The 15152-nt window shown below is 36.4% G+C and overlaps 1 protein-coding gene across 1 annotated transcript; it reads left to right on the top strand.

Moving 5' to 3' along the window:
• Window positions 1–8613: 8613 nt before the first annotated feature.
• Window positions 8614–11282, top strand: LOC149254736 (NAC domain-containing protein 68-like). Its single transcript, XM_089454829.1, has 4 exons — window positions 8614–8794; window positions 8919–9202; window positions 9691–9761; window positions 11171–11282. Exons 1-4 carry the CDS (start codon window positions 8614–8616, stop codon window positions 11280–11282), a joined length of 648 nt encoding a protein of 215 aa, XP_089310955.1.
• The last annotated feature ends 3870 nt before the right edge of the window (window positions 11283–15152 follow it).

Consider the following 15152-nt stretch of genomic DNA (forward strand, 5'->3'; position numbering starts at 1 on the left):
CTAGTTACACATATCAAACTAGTAAGTAAAGCAGAGTTGTTTTCAAAGAAACGTTACAATGAGTTCGAAGCTCTCTTAAAACTTCCAAGTTTAAAATGAATATCACTTTACATTTGACCAAGTCAAATAATATATCTAAAATGGGGATTAATAACTCACCGACCAAGTCAAATAATATATCTAAAAGGAGGATTACTCGCTGTACCATATAATTCATCTTTGGATCCTGTGTAATGCATAAAGAGGTGGAATGCTATGTTATGGAGCCCATGTACTATTATCACAAGCATCACTTTCATTTATATCAAGGTGTGAAGGTTATTTCTATATTATATGTTAACTAGAGTGTAGCAGTGAGAAGCTTGATTAATTCATATATCCTGAAGCCTTATGAATAATTGTATAGCTATGTTTTTATAGAGATGTAAAATTGGTTGTGTGAATGGCCTAGAGATGGCCTGTGCTCATGGTTTTTTGGAACCAAGGCTAGTTTACATATGACATCACTATGTTTTCACAATCATAACAGATTATATCAGTTCATTTACTAAATGAACTAAATTATGGTGCATCCAGAAACCCGATTAGTGTGGTATTAGAAATTTTATTCATTAGATTTTAAATCCAGAATGTTTCATTGTAATGCCTTCTGGACCTATTTTCACAACCATGACAGATTAAATCAGTTCATTTACTAAATGAATTAAATTATGGTGCACCGAGAGACCAGATTAGTATGATATTAGAGCTTTTGTTCATTAGATTTAAATCCAGTGTAATGCCTTTAGGACCCTCTTTGGTATATGGGTTGTTATCTATGTAATGTCCATAATAATTGCAACTTTTACAATAATATTGTCTTTCCTCCTCCTCACTGATTGAAGAACAAGGATCCATTAAGCTGCCAATATCCTCCATAGACAAGATAACCGCTTAGCCGTATGGCTAGTTACACAGATCAAACTTTACAAAAAAAACTCGTTGAAAAACCATGGTGCTTTACAGGCCTTACCTTCCCAAGCATATACTAAAAGAATACAATTTTGTATAAATATAGTGAAATATGCTACAAATTACAATGACATTTGAAAAACTCCAACACTAACTCCGCTTTCCAAAGCAATGGGTGTCTCACTTGGAGGAGGCTCACAACACAAATAGCCATGGAACTGCTATTATAGCTCTGTTCCGAAGAATAGATAACTCTTGATACATAATATAGCCAAAAAGGTATAACAATAACCAGATCATTCTGCAGGAAAGTGATCTAAGGTTAGACTAAACATCTGAAAAGAAATCTAATATATTCTTAGTGTGAACAAGACTTTTTTAGTTATGACTTCCACCTGTTGCACCTTGTCACCATCCTATACGAACCAGTTGACTCCCTGATCAGAGAATCTGTGAGATGGCTCTCGAAACAAACTTGGAAAGGCTGATTTTATTCACTTTCATGGACATCAAAAGACAACTATAACTGCAAGGAGATGATGATTCTGCCATAAAAAATTAATAATCAGCTCAAGATTGCAGTCGATTGCCACGCAAACTGCTAGGTGATGCCTGGTGATTATGTTCTTGGAAACATGAAGCACAAAAAAATTTAGAGAACTGATATTGTAGCATGTACTCTTTGCTTGAGTTTAAGTGTTGTTTGAGAATTCTAGGGGGGCAGCTACAAACTTTCAAAATTTTAAGTGCATTCTTTAACTCAAAAATTCAAGAACAGAAAAAGCCCAAAGAAGAAAAATATCAAGGTCAAATGTCACAATTTGGAATGAGCTTGATTAGCATACCTCTGAAAAATGCAGGTGTCCAGGTTGTGTATAGGTTGACTTCACAATGGTTTCCCACAGTAAGCCAATCTCTTCTGCTCTCACAAAATTCAATATCTTTCTAGCATAGCTCTTGAAATTAAATCCATGCGGTCTCTAATACTATACAATGAGACCCTGTCTGTTTAATAGAGTAGCTGATCATTTCATGCCAACATCACTATGCAAGCAATCCTCAGAGGTGTTTTGTTGCAACTATAAAACCAACCAGACCTACTGAAGAATAGCCCAAAAGTCATATCATGAGGAAGCAAAGCAATAAAACCCCAAAATGAAACACTTTGAATACACTGACCAAAAGAAATGACAAAACCATAGCAAGAAACAGGTAATGGCAATTGTTTGATTCCTCCCCTGAAAGGAAGGCTACGAAGGATTTTAGTTGCAATAACAAACATGAAATCATAAATCATCTTTCAAAGCAGCACTATCCAATCCTAGCATGGCTCAAACAATTTGCAAGGCGAGATCAGTTTCAACTGTCACTGAATTTTGGGCAGTTGGGTTATTGGCCATAACACCATTAGGATCATCTAGGTTCTTTTCATTCCAATAAATATTTTGGCACAGAAACCCAACTGATCATAAAACTTACTTGGCATCACTGAGCCACCAACCCCTCCCCATGATGATGGCAATGCTCTTCAACAGAATTAAATTGTAGTCAGAGAACACGGTGTTCTAAGCTAACTTAGAAGTTATAACCACCATTCCCTATTTGATCTAATCCAAAATCTCCACATACACTAACTTTTTACAGTTCCAAGGCCATCAAAAATGCAGGGAAACCGAGAAAAAAGGGCAACTGCAAATGGGTAGAAATGGAAATGTAAATAGTAAGTCAGCAAGCATCGATCCTTGGGCCTGTTATCTGTAACACCCAATGTTTAGGCAAGCAATATCATTATGGAGGCCTGGGAAGTGATGAAAAATGGTCAAACTGAAAAAGAATTCAAAAGAAATATGGGGAAACTCACCTTGTGGTAACTAATAACGAGATGAACTGTGGTTTGAAGAGCATTCGGAAGGCTTGTGAGGCTGTTAAGATTTTTCTTTCCTAGAAGGATTAGTTTCTCAGATATGGCATGTCATTTCATGATCACCAGCTGTGGTGGTCCCCTCTTGTGAAGTTTGAGGGCAAGCTGCTGTTCGAGTCTCCCTAGGTCTTAACTTTAAGGTTTTTTAAGAAAGGCATTAACTCAACCAATGAATTATTTACCAGATGATAAAATCCCAACGTGTAGATTGCTAGCTCTAACACCCTTTGTTTGAGCCAAAATTTTTGGCCTCCTAGCCATTTCTAACCAAAAAATGGATAGGCTAGGAATTGGACTAAACTCTGTCTCCAAACAAAGTATTAGATGGTATATTATTTTGCAAGAAGAGAGAGAATTTTTTGAGTATGGTCATTTTAAATTAGAGGATGCCAATAAGTTTAGAAGGGAAGTAATGGCTGAAGGGGTTTAGATTCCTTCTTCACCATATGTGGACTGTCTCCTAATGGAAGAATTGGATCTCTATAAATAAGATGGAAGAGACAATACACCTACTATGTGGTCGTGGACGACCAAGGAAAATGTTGGATGACAAAATTTGGTGAAGCAGGAATACCTCTATAACTAAGCTGCATGATATGGGGAAATGGAAACTTGAATTTGAAACAAAAATGTGATGGAAATGTGACCCCTCAAATTATTAAACAATGAAATTTTCAGTTTTAACATTATGGTTTAGAATATAGATTCATGATTTAAAAGATACCTTTTTATTTCAGATCCAAAATTCTGGTCACGCAGTTTTTACTCCAAAAGTAAGAAGCAATAAGACACTTTTTTCAGCCCCACTGAAATGTATTTTAGGCGTGTTTCAGCTGTGTTTTGGAGTTTTTGTACCGAAATGTGGCTGGTATGCAGGGGGTACATTTCCTGCAACATAGCTCTACAATAATTGTTTTTATTTGCTAGGTCCATCCTTCCTTCATGAGTCATGACACATTGGACTTGAAGGACATAGTATTGAGTATGCATAGATGGGTTCCAACTCCACAATTTTCAATCATTTCCATACACCAAAGGACTGACTTTGAGCATGTCAATAATTTTCACCAATTTTCACTGAAATTCATTTTGTATTGAAGCAACATGCCAAAATAACATCTACAATAATGAGCCAGCCTGATATATAAGAGTTCCAATTCTGCCTTTATGTACAATACACTATACTGTTATCCAAAAAGGATGTATCAAGCTTATAGTAGCAAAAAGGCAAATAACCTTTTCCTGGAGTTTGCTAGAGTTCAACCAACATTTACACTGAGATTTTATATGCTTTGAGTTCAACAAAAAGATTTCAATAACTCAATACGATAACCATACAAAATTGAAATTAGATAATGTTGTACATATCCAGAAACATTTTCAACCCATCATGCACACAACATGTTCTTGGATTAGGAGAGCCCTTTATAGGGTTATGCCCATATTATATCCATGAATACTCATCAGCTCGAATATTTGTCATCTCGCCATTGATTGCTGGCACTTTGATTGTTCTCTTCACCCGCTATTTCCTGTATAGAGTGCAAGCGGTGATACAATCCGACTGGTTGTACAATAGGGGGCATCACCCTAGGGTGTGGAACCAAAATGTTATGGGTTGAGGTAGGCTGCCCAATGAATGAATTTGGTGCAATTGGTGGAAACAACCAAGGGGTTCGATGATCAAACGGGAGAGGTGGACGTGGTGAATCAAATGGAAAATGAATCAATGAACCCCCCATATTTGGATCCACATTATTCTCATGAAATAAACGAACTTGACAACTTGAAGTATTATGAGATGTGGAATCTTCAGCTGTAACAAAAAAAAAAAACACATTGTTATGCAATTGCATTGAAGGCGATGAAGATAATGATATTTTGAATTTCACATAAAATGATACATCAATTGATATTTCCATACCGGTATTTTGCAAAATAGAACCTTGTACCCTTCTAGATGCGTGGTCCAGATTGATTTCTTTTGTAGAAGAAATCTCCAATTGTTCATTCATGCTTCTTTTCCTTCCACGAAACCGTCCAACCTTTAGAAACTGTGGTCCATTTTTTCTTGATTTTAACGTAGGAACACTTTGCCCCCCTTTTTTTGTTGGGATCAAGAAACTATGTCGCCTCTTGGTAGTGACCTTGGATGGAGTTACAACATCAAATTTCTTATTATTGTACTCTTGGATTACATTTTTTACCAATTGATTTAGTGCATATGCCTGCTCCAAATTTGTGGGTGTTATTTGTAATAAACCCCTCAATCTCTTATGAGTTGATGACATCACAAGTTTAATTTCCTCATCGATTGTTAGAGCGCTATTTGACCTTACAATGGTTGAATCAGTGGAAGGAGAAACTGGAAGGTTCATTTCAATTTCTGGGCTCATTACAAACGATTCATTTAAATCAAGTAAATATCCAGGTCTTTCTGTAATATACCTAGAGACATTAGGCAATTCATTGCCCCCCGAAACATTGCTAGTCACTACCATCTCAACTTTTAAAATATGCTTACAAATATTTCCATTTAGGGCCCATTTGCAATTACAAAAGTTTAGGTTCAGCCCTTTATAGATGACATGATACCATGTATCACGAGTTGCCATAGTTTGGCTACGAACCAAATACTCACTTTCCTTGTTTCCATCAGCCATACAATCTTCATCTGGGATATTCTTTGATTTGCACTTACTTAAATTTATTTGTTGCTCAATTTTTGAAGCTCGAACAAAACCAGCTTTTTTTATACGTTGCATGTGAATGTAATACAACTCAACCTTTTTTAATAATAGGTGCAACAGCCCATCCACCCTTCTATGGCATGCATTATTCTTCTCACAAAGGTACCTTTGCTTTAGATACTGATGATAAGATTCGATAGCATTATTAGTATCCTGGTTGGAATGTGGGAATTCCCTATATGCTTTTGCCCACATATCTGGAAAAAAAACATATATTAGATGCGAAGAAAAAATAGAAAATGGTCAATTACAAAATAAACTGATAAAATGCAACTTTAAGAAACTTACATAATTTGTTGTTGTTTAACCAGTTGGTTGCAAAATAATCCAAAAACACAGTTTCTACTTTGAATTCATCAAAGAAACTTTGAATTTCATGTTGCACAGATGCATCATCTTCACACGAATGCATGATTAATCCTAGAGCACGAAAGATACGGACTTTATTTTCCTTTCCCCTGACTTTGGTTCCAACATTTTTCAACCACGCTCTACGGACATGCCATACACACAATAATAGTGTACAGTTTGTGAAAGTCCTGAAATAATATAACATTATAAGAGAATATCCTTGAACATTATTTCTTTTTATCTCTTCTAAAAAGAAAAAACTGGTTCACCTTAATGCCTCGATTTCCGCTGCTGCATCATCTGTGATGACAGCTCGGACATGCCAATCTGGGTTTTCCTTTTTCCCATTTGAAAATAATTGTCACATCCATTTACAAATATCAGGAGTACCATTCCGTGATGATATTACCCATGCCACTGGAATCCCATTGTGATGATCATCAAAAGCCATTATGGTGTACAGTTGATACTGCATTACAATAAGAAAACAAGATTATAAGCATATAAGAGGACGACATTGAAATAAAGTTGAATAAATGAAGTTTTGGTAAATATGTTTACCCCATATTTGTTAGTGCTAAAAGTGGAGTCCATTGATAACATGTTGTTGTGTGAGTATTTCACCATCATTGAAAGCATCCACTTAGTTTGTATGCCTATAATGAAAGGGATGTTTTTAACAACATCTTGTTGTTGGTAGAAGAAAAAGCTCTCTGGGCACTCACTAACCCAACAATCCACACTCATTGGATCACTTTCATGCTTCACATACTCTAGCCTCTTGATATTATTGTACATGTTTGACACATCCTTTCTTGTCATGAAAGAATCTCAAGGTGCCCCTGTGAACAACTCACCAGATCCATACCTTAAATCAAAGATAATTTTTTCCCAGATCATCGTATCATTAAAACCATCACGAACCAAATATTCAACAATAGTTCGTATATGCTCTGTTAAATGTGACGCAAAATTGAATTTCTTGGGCATGTCATTTGTCTCATTTCCATGACAAACCACATTTTTGTCATCAATATGTCTGCATGTTGTATATATTAGAACAACATCATTTGGTCTAAGAGCAAGTCGTCGCATAATAAAGTGACACTGACAACCAACTTTGATGTTGTGACGTGGAAGACGTTTTTTAGTTGTAGATCCAGGTTCAGCTACATTGCTAGATTGTACATGATTTGGACCATAGGCACACCAATATCTATCATCAAGAATTTACCAAAAATTAAATAAAATATTTATGCATGTTTGACATAGTGAACTTAAAATCAAAATTATATATATATATATATATATAGAGAGAGAGAGAGAGAGAGAGAGAGACTCACACAACATATTCTAGATATGTTGAAGAATTTGTCCCCTTGATATCCTTTACATCTTTAATTCGTCGAGTTTTAGCAACAAATTGAGTAGGTGCACTTTCCCTCATTTGCTCTCCACTTATAAAATCATCAAGTCGACAATATGGAATAATCGCGACTTGTTCTCCTGCTACTTCTGTCCATGTCAAATCTTCCGCTGAAAACTTTATCATTCCTTCTGGGTCCTCAACCTCCAACTCATTAATCAAGTCCCACTTCTTCATTCTTCAAATCCCTATACAAATGAGGGAACACGAATATTGACTAAACATATGAGAAACAACTCATACTATAAATATTGAACACCACTTGAAATGAAATTTTTTGTAGTGTGTACAATTTACACTCAAGACCCCACCAGATATAAACACATTTAGAGCATAATTCCCTATCTCCCCTTCAATATTTCCTACCCATGCACAAAACAATATTATAGACTTTCAAATGCTTCATCTTGGTATAATCAATACATTGCTGAAAGAAACATAATAACATGCAAAATCTGTTGCAAAGAAAATCCAACAACTCCTTGATAAATATGGATCATGACATGGGTTTATATTCTAAAGACCCAACCCTATTACTGAAACCTCTGTCTATGTATCTCAATTTAAAACAGAACCCTCAATCTCTTGGCTCCAAGTCATCTGCAAAGATTCCCCACCTCATTGTTCTTTATCCAAATCCCTGAAATAAGAACTTCTTGCACAGAAGCTACTTAGTAGATGTTGCATAAGCACTTTTCTGAGTTTTGAGTTTTACCAACATAACTGTTTGAACCCAAGGAATAGCTAGCTGAATTCGCTAAAGTCCTATGAAAATGGGAAATGTTTTGTTCCCAAACCCATATCTGCTACCTTTTGAAGTGTATTGCTTATGAAGGTGTCAAAATTGTCCTAACTCCACAATATTAGTATGAAAAGTTAGTGCTGCTATAAGATGATGTTATAATGTCTGATTTGACATTGGCTTTGACTGATTGCCATTTATCCCGCAGTTCCTGCAGTTCCATACCAGAGGGAAAAACAATTGGCTCCTGCAGCATCTCCAGTTGTGGATATACTCAAAGGTATCCCTAGCTTGTGTTCAAAAATTATTGTTCGAAAATGCCATTTTAAAATATACTTCTAGGCACACATGACAAGGTTTTCTAGACTGAAATATTACTGTAATGATGCATCTTTTATTATATGTTGTGTTAGTAGAGATGATCAGAGCATCTCAGGAGTATTGAGAAGAAAACACTAGGATAAACATAGCCATGGGTATGAGTAGAAGAAATGTAGAGGCTGACTTACAGTTGCCTCCTGGATTCAGATTCTTCCCTATGAATGAAGAGCTGGTTGTGCATTACTTGTGCAAGAAGGCAGCCTCTCAGATGATCCATGTTCCTATAATAGCAGAAGTGGATCTCTACAAATATGATCCATGGCAGCTTCCAGGTATATTTTTCATTTCTCCCCTCTAATCCTTGTACCCATATTTCTAAACAGATTATAGAAGGTGTGATCAGATGGATTTCAGGACTTAACGAAGAGCCTGTTCTTTTCTTTTTTCTGTTTACAGAGAAGGCCCTGTTTGGAGAGAAGGAATGGTATTTTTTCACTCCCAGGGATAGGAAGTACCGGAATGGATCAAGGCCCAATAGGGCTGCTGGTTCTGGATACTGGAAAGCTACAGGTGCTGATAAGCCCATTACTGCTAAAGGTGGAAAGAAGCGAGTGGGCATCAAGAAGGCTCTTGTCTTCTATGCTGGGAAAGCACCCAAAGGCACAAAGACGAATTGGATCATGCACGAATACCGTCTTGCTGATGTTAGCAGACCTGCAAGGAAGAAAGGCAGCTTAAGAGTAAGTTCTTTTGTCCTCTTTGTAAGGTCTTGAGTCGGTAGTTTTGGAAATACAGTTCACTGGGTCAATTTGGCTTCTGGTTGTTATGTTCCATGCTTTCCCCCTTCTGTTTCTTCCCCTGTTTTCTCATATGGGCATTAGCAATAAGGATATTGGTGTTGAATGCTTGATTCCTCAATTACAGATATTGGTTCTATATTGGATTGGAATAGAAATAAAAGACACGGGAATTAAATGATTGATTACTCAATTGAAGCTATTGTCAGTGGAATGTTTGGATTTGCATTTTTTATGGGAAGAATTATTGTATTTTTTTCTATCAGTTCTCTGAGGCCCAAAGGCTGGGAATTGTTTTTCCTTGTCTTGGATTTGGCCATTTGAAAATAGTTAGAGAATGAAATATAAGTTAGGGACTGGATTCTATATTTTCTTGTTTGCTCTGTCATTTATTTTGTGTATACTAATTGAAAATATTCTTCTTAATGTAGTTGGATGATTGGGTTCTCTGTATTACCATGCTCAGACTGGAGAATTTCTTGCAGGAACAGCCACAATCAACGTATAATTTCAGTATGGAAGGTCTACAAAATCCCTTCCCTTAGTTAGACCAAATAACTTTTCTTGATTTTAATCAAGATTACTTTACTAGCTTAACCACTTCAGACTACCTACCAAGGTTCAACTCAAATGACATACAATTCCAATGAGTTCATGGTCTTAGAGCAAGGCTTGTCGGCCCCTGGTTAAATATTTTTTTATAAGAGTCTGCCTGTACAGCTTATCCGGCTATAGTTATTTTCAAACCATGTTCTGAATCTCTCGTTTTAGCTTCAAAATCATGTACAACTTGATTCTTTGGAGACAACCTTTGACATAAGACAGGATTGGATGCCATAGATATTCAGTCTATCTTAGGTCCCATGCTATTTTTAGCAAAAGGCCCACCTCTTTTTTAATCAGAAGTTCCACACTTTCTGTCCGAACTACTTTTTGAATGGTTGTAACAATATAATATTTTTAATGTAATATAAGGCTGGAATTGAAGGAAAGGAAAGTTTAAGGACAGAAGCTTTCCATGTACTTCAACATCTTTGTTGAATGAAAGGAAATTCAATCAATTCGTCCCACTTTGTTATACAACTTTAATCAGTTTGTTCCACTTTGTTATGCTCAGATGAAGTCCAAAACAATTACTAAATTTAGAATTTTTATTCAGATTATTAAATTGCCTCACTTAAGAAAATATATCTTAAGCATTGCTGGCATATATTTCATTTTAAGGGTTTCATACCCTAATCCATTTATTATCTGGCTTGGTAATGACTTTAAAACTAAGTTATTATTATTATTTATATAAATCTCAGTATAACAATTTGCAGAAAAATTAAAATACACAACTGACAGAAATGTGGACTACTACTGCTTACAACTACTTATGACCAAGGTTACTGAAACCAAGACTGTAGGTTCGAAGTTTCACCATAAGCTTAATACATCAATTGGATCTCACCCTAATAGGAAAAAAACAAGACTCCTAAAAAGCTAACAGTGAAGAACATAGTTTGTTGGATCCTATCACTAAGAACCCTCCATGTTGGTTTGGCTCAAATCTCAGTTGGATCAGAAGTTGTTGCAAGTGGTTGAGCGTTAAGCAACTTGAAGCTTTGAAGTATTGCTACCTCCAATGTAAACTGATGTTCAACAGTCATTCTTGCTAACATAGATAATAATCACAGTTATATATGCAACTAAAGGAAAAATATTAACGTGTAAGCGCATCTGATCTCATTTTGATTCTACTCTGCTATTTTCTTGACTAATGTGAGCTTTCATATGCATCATGCTTATTTGGTGCTTATTGTATGCAGCGATAACAAGCAAAAGATAGCAGATTATCTAAACTGCATAATTGGAATGTGAGAGCATGATTATCTAAACTACATAATTGTATTTTTACCTCGTGCCCAGGATTGCCTGCGAGGTGGGTGCAGAGGATGCACAGACGGTTACAGAGGAGGCGCAGAGCAGGTTCAAACGGGATCAAATGTTCGAAAATGAAAATGGTTACAACAACTTCTGATCCAACTGAGATTTGAGCCAAACCTACATGGAGGGTTCTCAGTGATTGTATTTTTACCTCGCGCCCGGGATTGCCTGCGAGGTGGGTGCAAAGGATGCGCAGACGGTTGCAGAGGATGCGCAGAGCAAGTTCGAATGGGAGCGAATGTTCGAAAATGAAAATGGTCTTTTGGCGCGAGGGGAGGTCGCCGTTTGAAAATGGGTCCCGGTGCCAGCTCGCGGATGGCGGGTCCCGCGTTCCCGGAAACAGAATGTAGTTCTTGCCGGATTAACGATGTATGGAGGATGACCCCCCTCGACATCCATTTAACATCCATGCTAGAGCCGGCCTCCATACGTGCATTTAATGCCCTATGGAAGGCTGGTTAGCTCTTGCCATAACGGAAGGTCTGCTTCTGAAACATCTTGAATTTTTTCTCTACTATACTTTTGCGAGTGGCCGAGCGTTTTTTCCTTTTATGAGAATTGGATGGTCCATATCTAGGAAAACATAGCAATGTACCCAATTACAGCATGGGTATGAACTTGTATCATGTTAAATTTTTTTGTAAGAACAAAAACAAAACAAAAAAAATCTCTTATTATTCATGCTCAAGTTCCTTGGGTAAAATTGTGTAATTATTTAGAGATCGATATCGAATTATGAAACCCATTTTGGAGCTCAACATGACATGTAATTAAGTAATAGCAACAACATGTGAAATTGTGAATGTACCGGAACGTTTACGGTGTAATATATTTTTTTGGTTTATAATATTAAGCATATTGTTTATATTCCTTGCCTTGAATGTTAATCCTTCTCCAATGTTATTCCCTTGGGTTTATAATATTAATCTTAAGGTTTATATATATTCCCAGGGTATGTATTTAAAAATTGTTCCATTTTATCTGGGATATGGTATAACAAGGAGCAATAAGGCTCCAACACATCAGGATTGATGAGCAGATTGCTGACATTCTCATGAAGCCCTTCGGGAAGGTTAAATTCTTAGCCTTCTGAGAGAGAGAGACATTAACACCGACCCCACCAAGTTTATCATGACACTGTGTAAACTTGCTTAGGTACTGCAGAATTGTGTCATTCTTCTGCACCTTGATACTTCGAAGTTTATCCTTGAGTCCAACTTCCTATGGTCACTAATATTCTCGAACAATTTAGTAAGTGCTTTCCAGATCATGAACAAAGTTTATTTTCTATGGATATTTGAGACAACATGATCCAGTACTCCCGCCAAGATTATTCTCCTTGCCTTGGTTACATCTTCTTCCACTAAGAAAGATTTTGGGCATCATATGCTTGGGGTTTTGCAACATCTTTCTTGATGTACTCTAACAACCCATTTTCATCCAACATTGCCTCCATGTGGTCCTTCCATCCAACAAAATTAGAGGTGTCTTCCAAGGCATACTCTAGCCTTAGTCCATTGAAGGCCATATTCTCAACTCTAAAGAAATCCTACTATGTTGATCTTCAAATCTGAACCTATGAGAAATAACTTTTAATTTCCTGCTATAAAGTGAATCCATATTTGATATCATATAGAAATTACGTTGTATATTTGCAACTACTCATGAAGTTTTAGTCAAAATCTCAAGACATGGATCTACACTACTCCTCTACAAAAAATATTTCATAATTTTGGAACAAAAATTTTAAACATGCAAGTGGGAATAACGCACATGCAACAAGTACTTTTATCTATTGAAACCAATCTACTAAAAACCCCAATGCCTCTTGCATTAATAAAATAAAATATAGATGTATTACAATTTCTTTTCTCAACTGAGCTCACCCTACAAGTGCACAACATATTTGTCTGCTCACTAAAGGCCTCTGACCCAAGCTTAGTCATTTTTTTCCTCAGCTTGAGCTCTTATTTCTTTGTGCTATTCCTTGAGGAATTAACCCCTATTATTTAGAAAATTCCCTCAATTGAATTGCACAATTCCTTTAGCTTGATCATCTCACTACATGCAACGCTTGTACACTCAAGACTAATCTACAACTGATGTTACACAACCTTTGAATCTCCACCTCTACTGGGTAACTCAAATTGTCTGCATGCACTAGATATTTTGGGTTGATTGACCAGTTAACTGGATGCTCATTGAGTTTGAATGAATTCCCACTGCTTAACTAACCTTCCACTAATTCCTCCAAGAGTTGGAACTCATTTAACTGAAAACAACCTGAGATAATTGATTTTGATTGCTATAAATTAGCAATCACACGTTAAGAACTTAACTCTAACTCCTCCAACTCGAATTTATTGAGTAAACTAAGTGACACAAGCCATGTCACCCAAGTTAACATCATCCAAGTTGTCTGTTGATGTGGAAATTCAATTTTCTCAATTTAATCAACGTAAAATCAAATTGAGAATTTCTTGCTACATATTTCAATAGCCACAACCATTCATCCTATTCTAGAATTTTGATCTGGAATCATATGGGGTATAAGATGCTTATGATGGTAATTTTGTCTTGTGATATCCTTATGAAACCTATCAATAGTATTTCTACAAAAATTCTAAAAGCTTGGAGGTTAACCACTAGAGGATTCCATAAGGAAGCCAGACCCCTGAAGAGTCTGATTACGTCAATAGTGACAATATGCCATCAATGGCGTATGTTGAGAAAGTAATATTGTGCCCGGTCACCCGATAACATGGTCTCTTGAATCAGGATGATTGTTGGAGATACAAAAAAGAATGAGATGTTTGAGGGAGTTTCTTTTAGGGACATCCCACAGTCCCCTTAAATTGAGGGACAAAATATTCATGGAGGAGGATATAGAACGGGCATATAATCTCTAAGGGCCCGTGAATCGGTTTCATGGTGGATTGAAACCTAATGTAGGTCAAGCTTATCCAATAAATTCCTAGAAATATCAACGTGTCCCACTCTCTTCTAAAAAGACGTTTTGATGTGGCCCCTCCTTTTCCTGTGAATAGTGACATTCAAAGTGGATTTTTGGCTTATCTGAGGACAAGAACTAGAGGAGGTTGGAATGGGAGTGACACCATCTCCAAGAACTGAGATTGATGCAGGAAATCAAGGTCACTTTCCACCAAATTGGTGGGGGAGAGGGTGCCCAATAATGACACGAATCAAATGGAAGGGGAAACATCAACCGAGGGGAGATTCTGAGAAATGGGGGGTTTCTGAAATTAAATCACCCATGGGTGGCTCCACACAATCCTGAGGGGCTGACATGTTAATACAATTATAAGAGTCTCAATTGCAGTTAATCAGAGAAGCTATAATTAGGGGTTACCTGTCCAAACAGTAGGAGTCAGTCATCCTTGGTGACACATTGACTACAATAGCTAGAAGCTATTTCTTCGAGAGTCCTAACCTCATTCATTTTCTAATGGTTTCAAACCATGTTTTCAGTTTAAATCCCCAACGTTTGTGCAAATTGACTGCAAGTCCTTGAAATGAATACAAGGACATCCATAGAAAAGAACATGGCATGTTTCGTAGAATTTGGTGTTATGTTTTCATACATTTTGTAGCTCTAGAGATGAAGAATTTTTTTGTTGTTTTCTTTGTAGATTTATTTTACCTCATGGAGTTGCATTCCATAGATTTAGAAGTTGAAGACTATGATGGCTTCAATTTGATTTTCTTTCTTTGAGACTTGATTAATTTTGGAGCGTGAAATGTGAAGGACTATTTTTTGTGAAGGTCATTAAAAATAAGAGGAACATTTAAATTATTGTTCAAACTACGATGTTTTAGTGTTAGTAGCTCAAAATCTCACAATTTTTTTAATTTTAAATTGCTTGTTGAAGTTTTCATAAAATATTAGCCATTTCTTGCTGAAACTTTCATTCATTTAAGATTATCAATTTCCAAATGTTGAAGG

The sequence above is a fragment of the Pinus tabuliformis genome, chromosome 7 (genome assembly GCF_031772625.1).
Source record: "Pinus tabuliformis cultivar Carrire ecotype Pingquan chromosome 7, CPIR1, whole genome shotgun sequence".
In the NCBI taxonomy this organism is placed as follows: Eukaryota; Viridiplantae; Streptophyta; class Pinopsida; order Pinales; family Pinaceae; genus Pinus; species Pinus tabuliformis.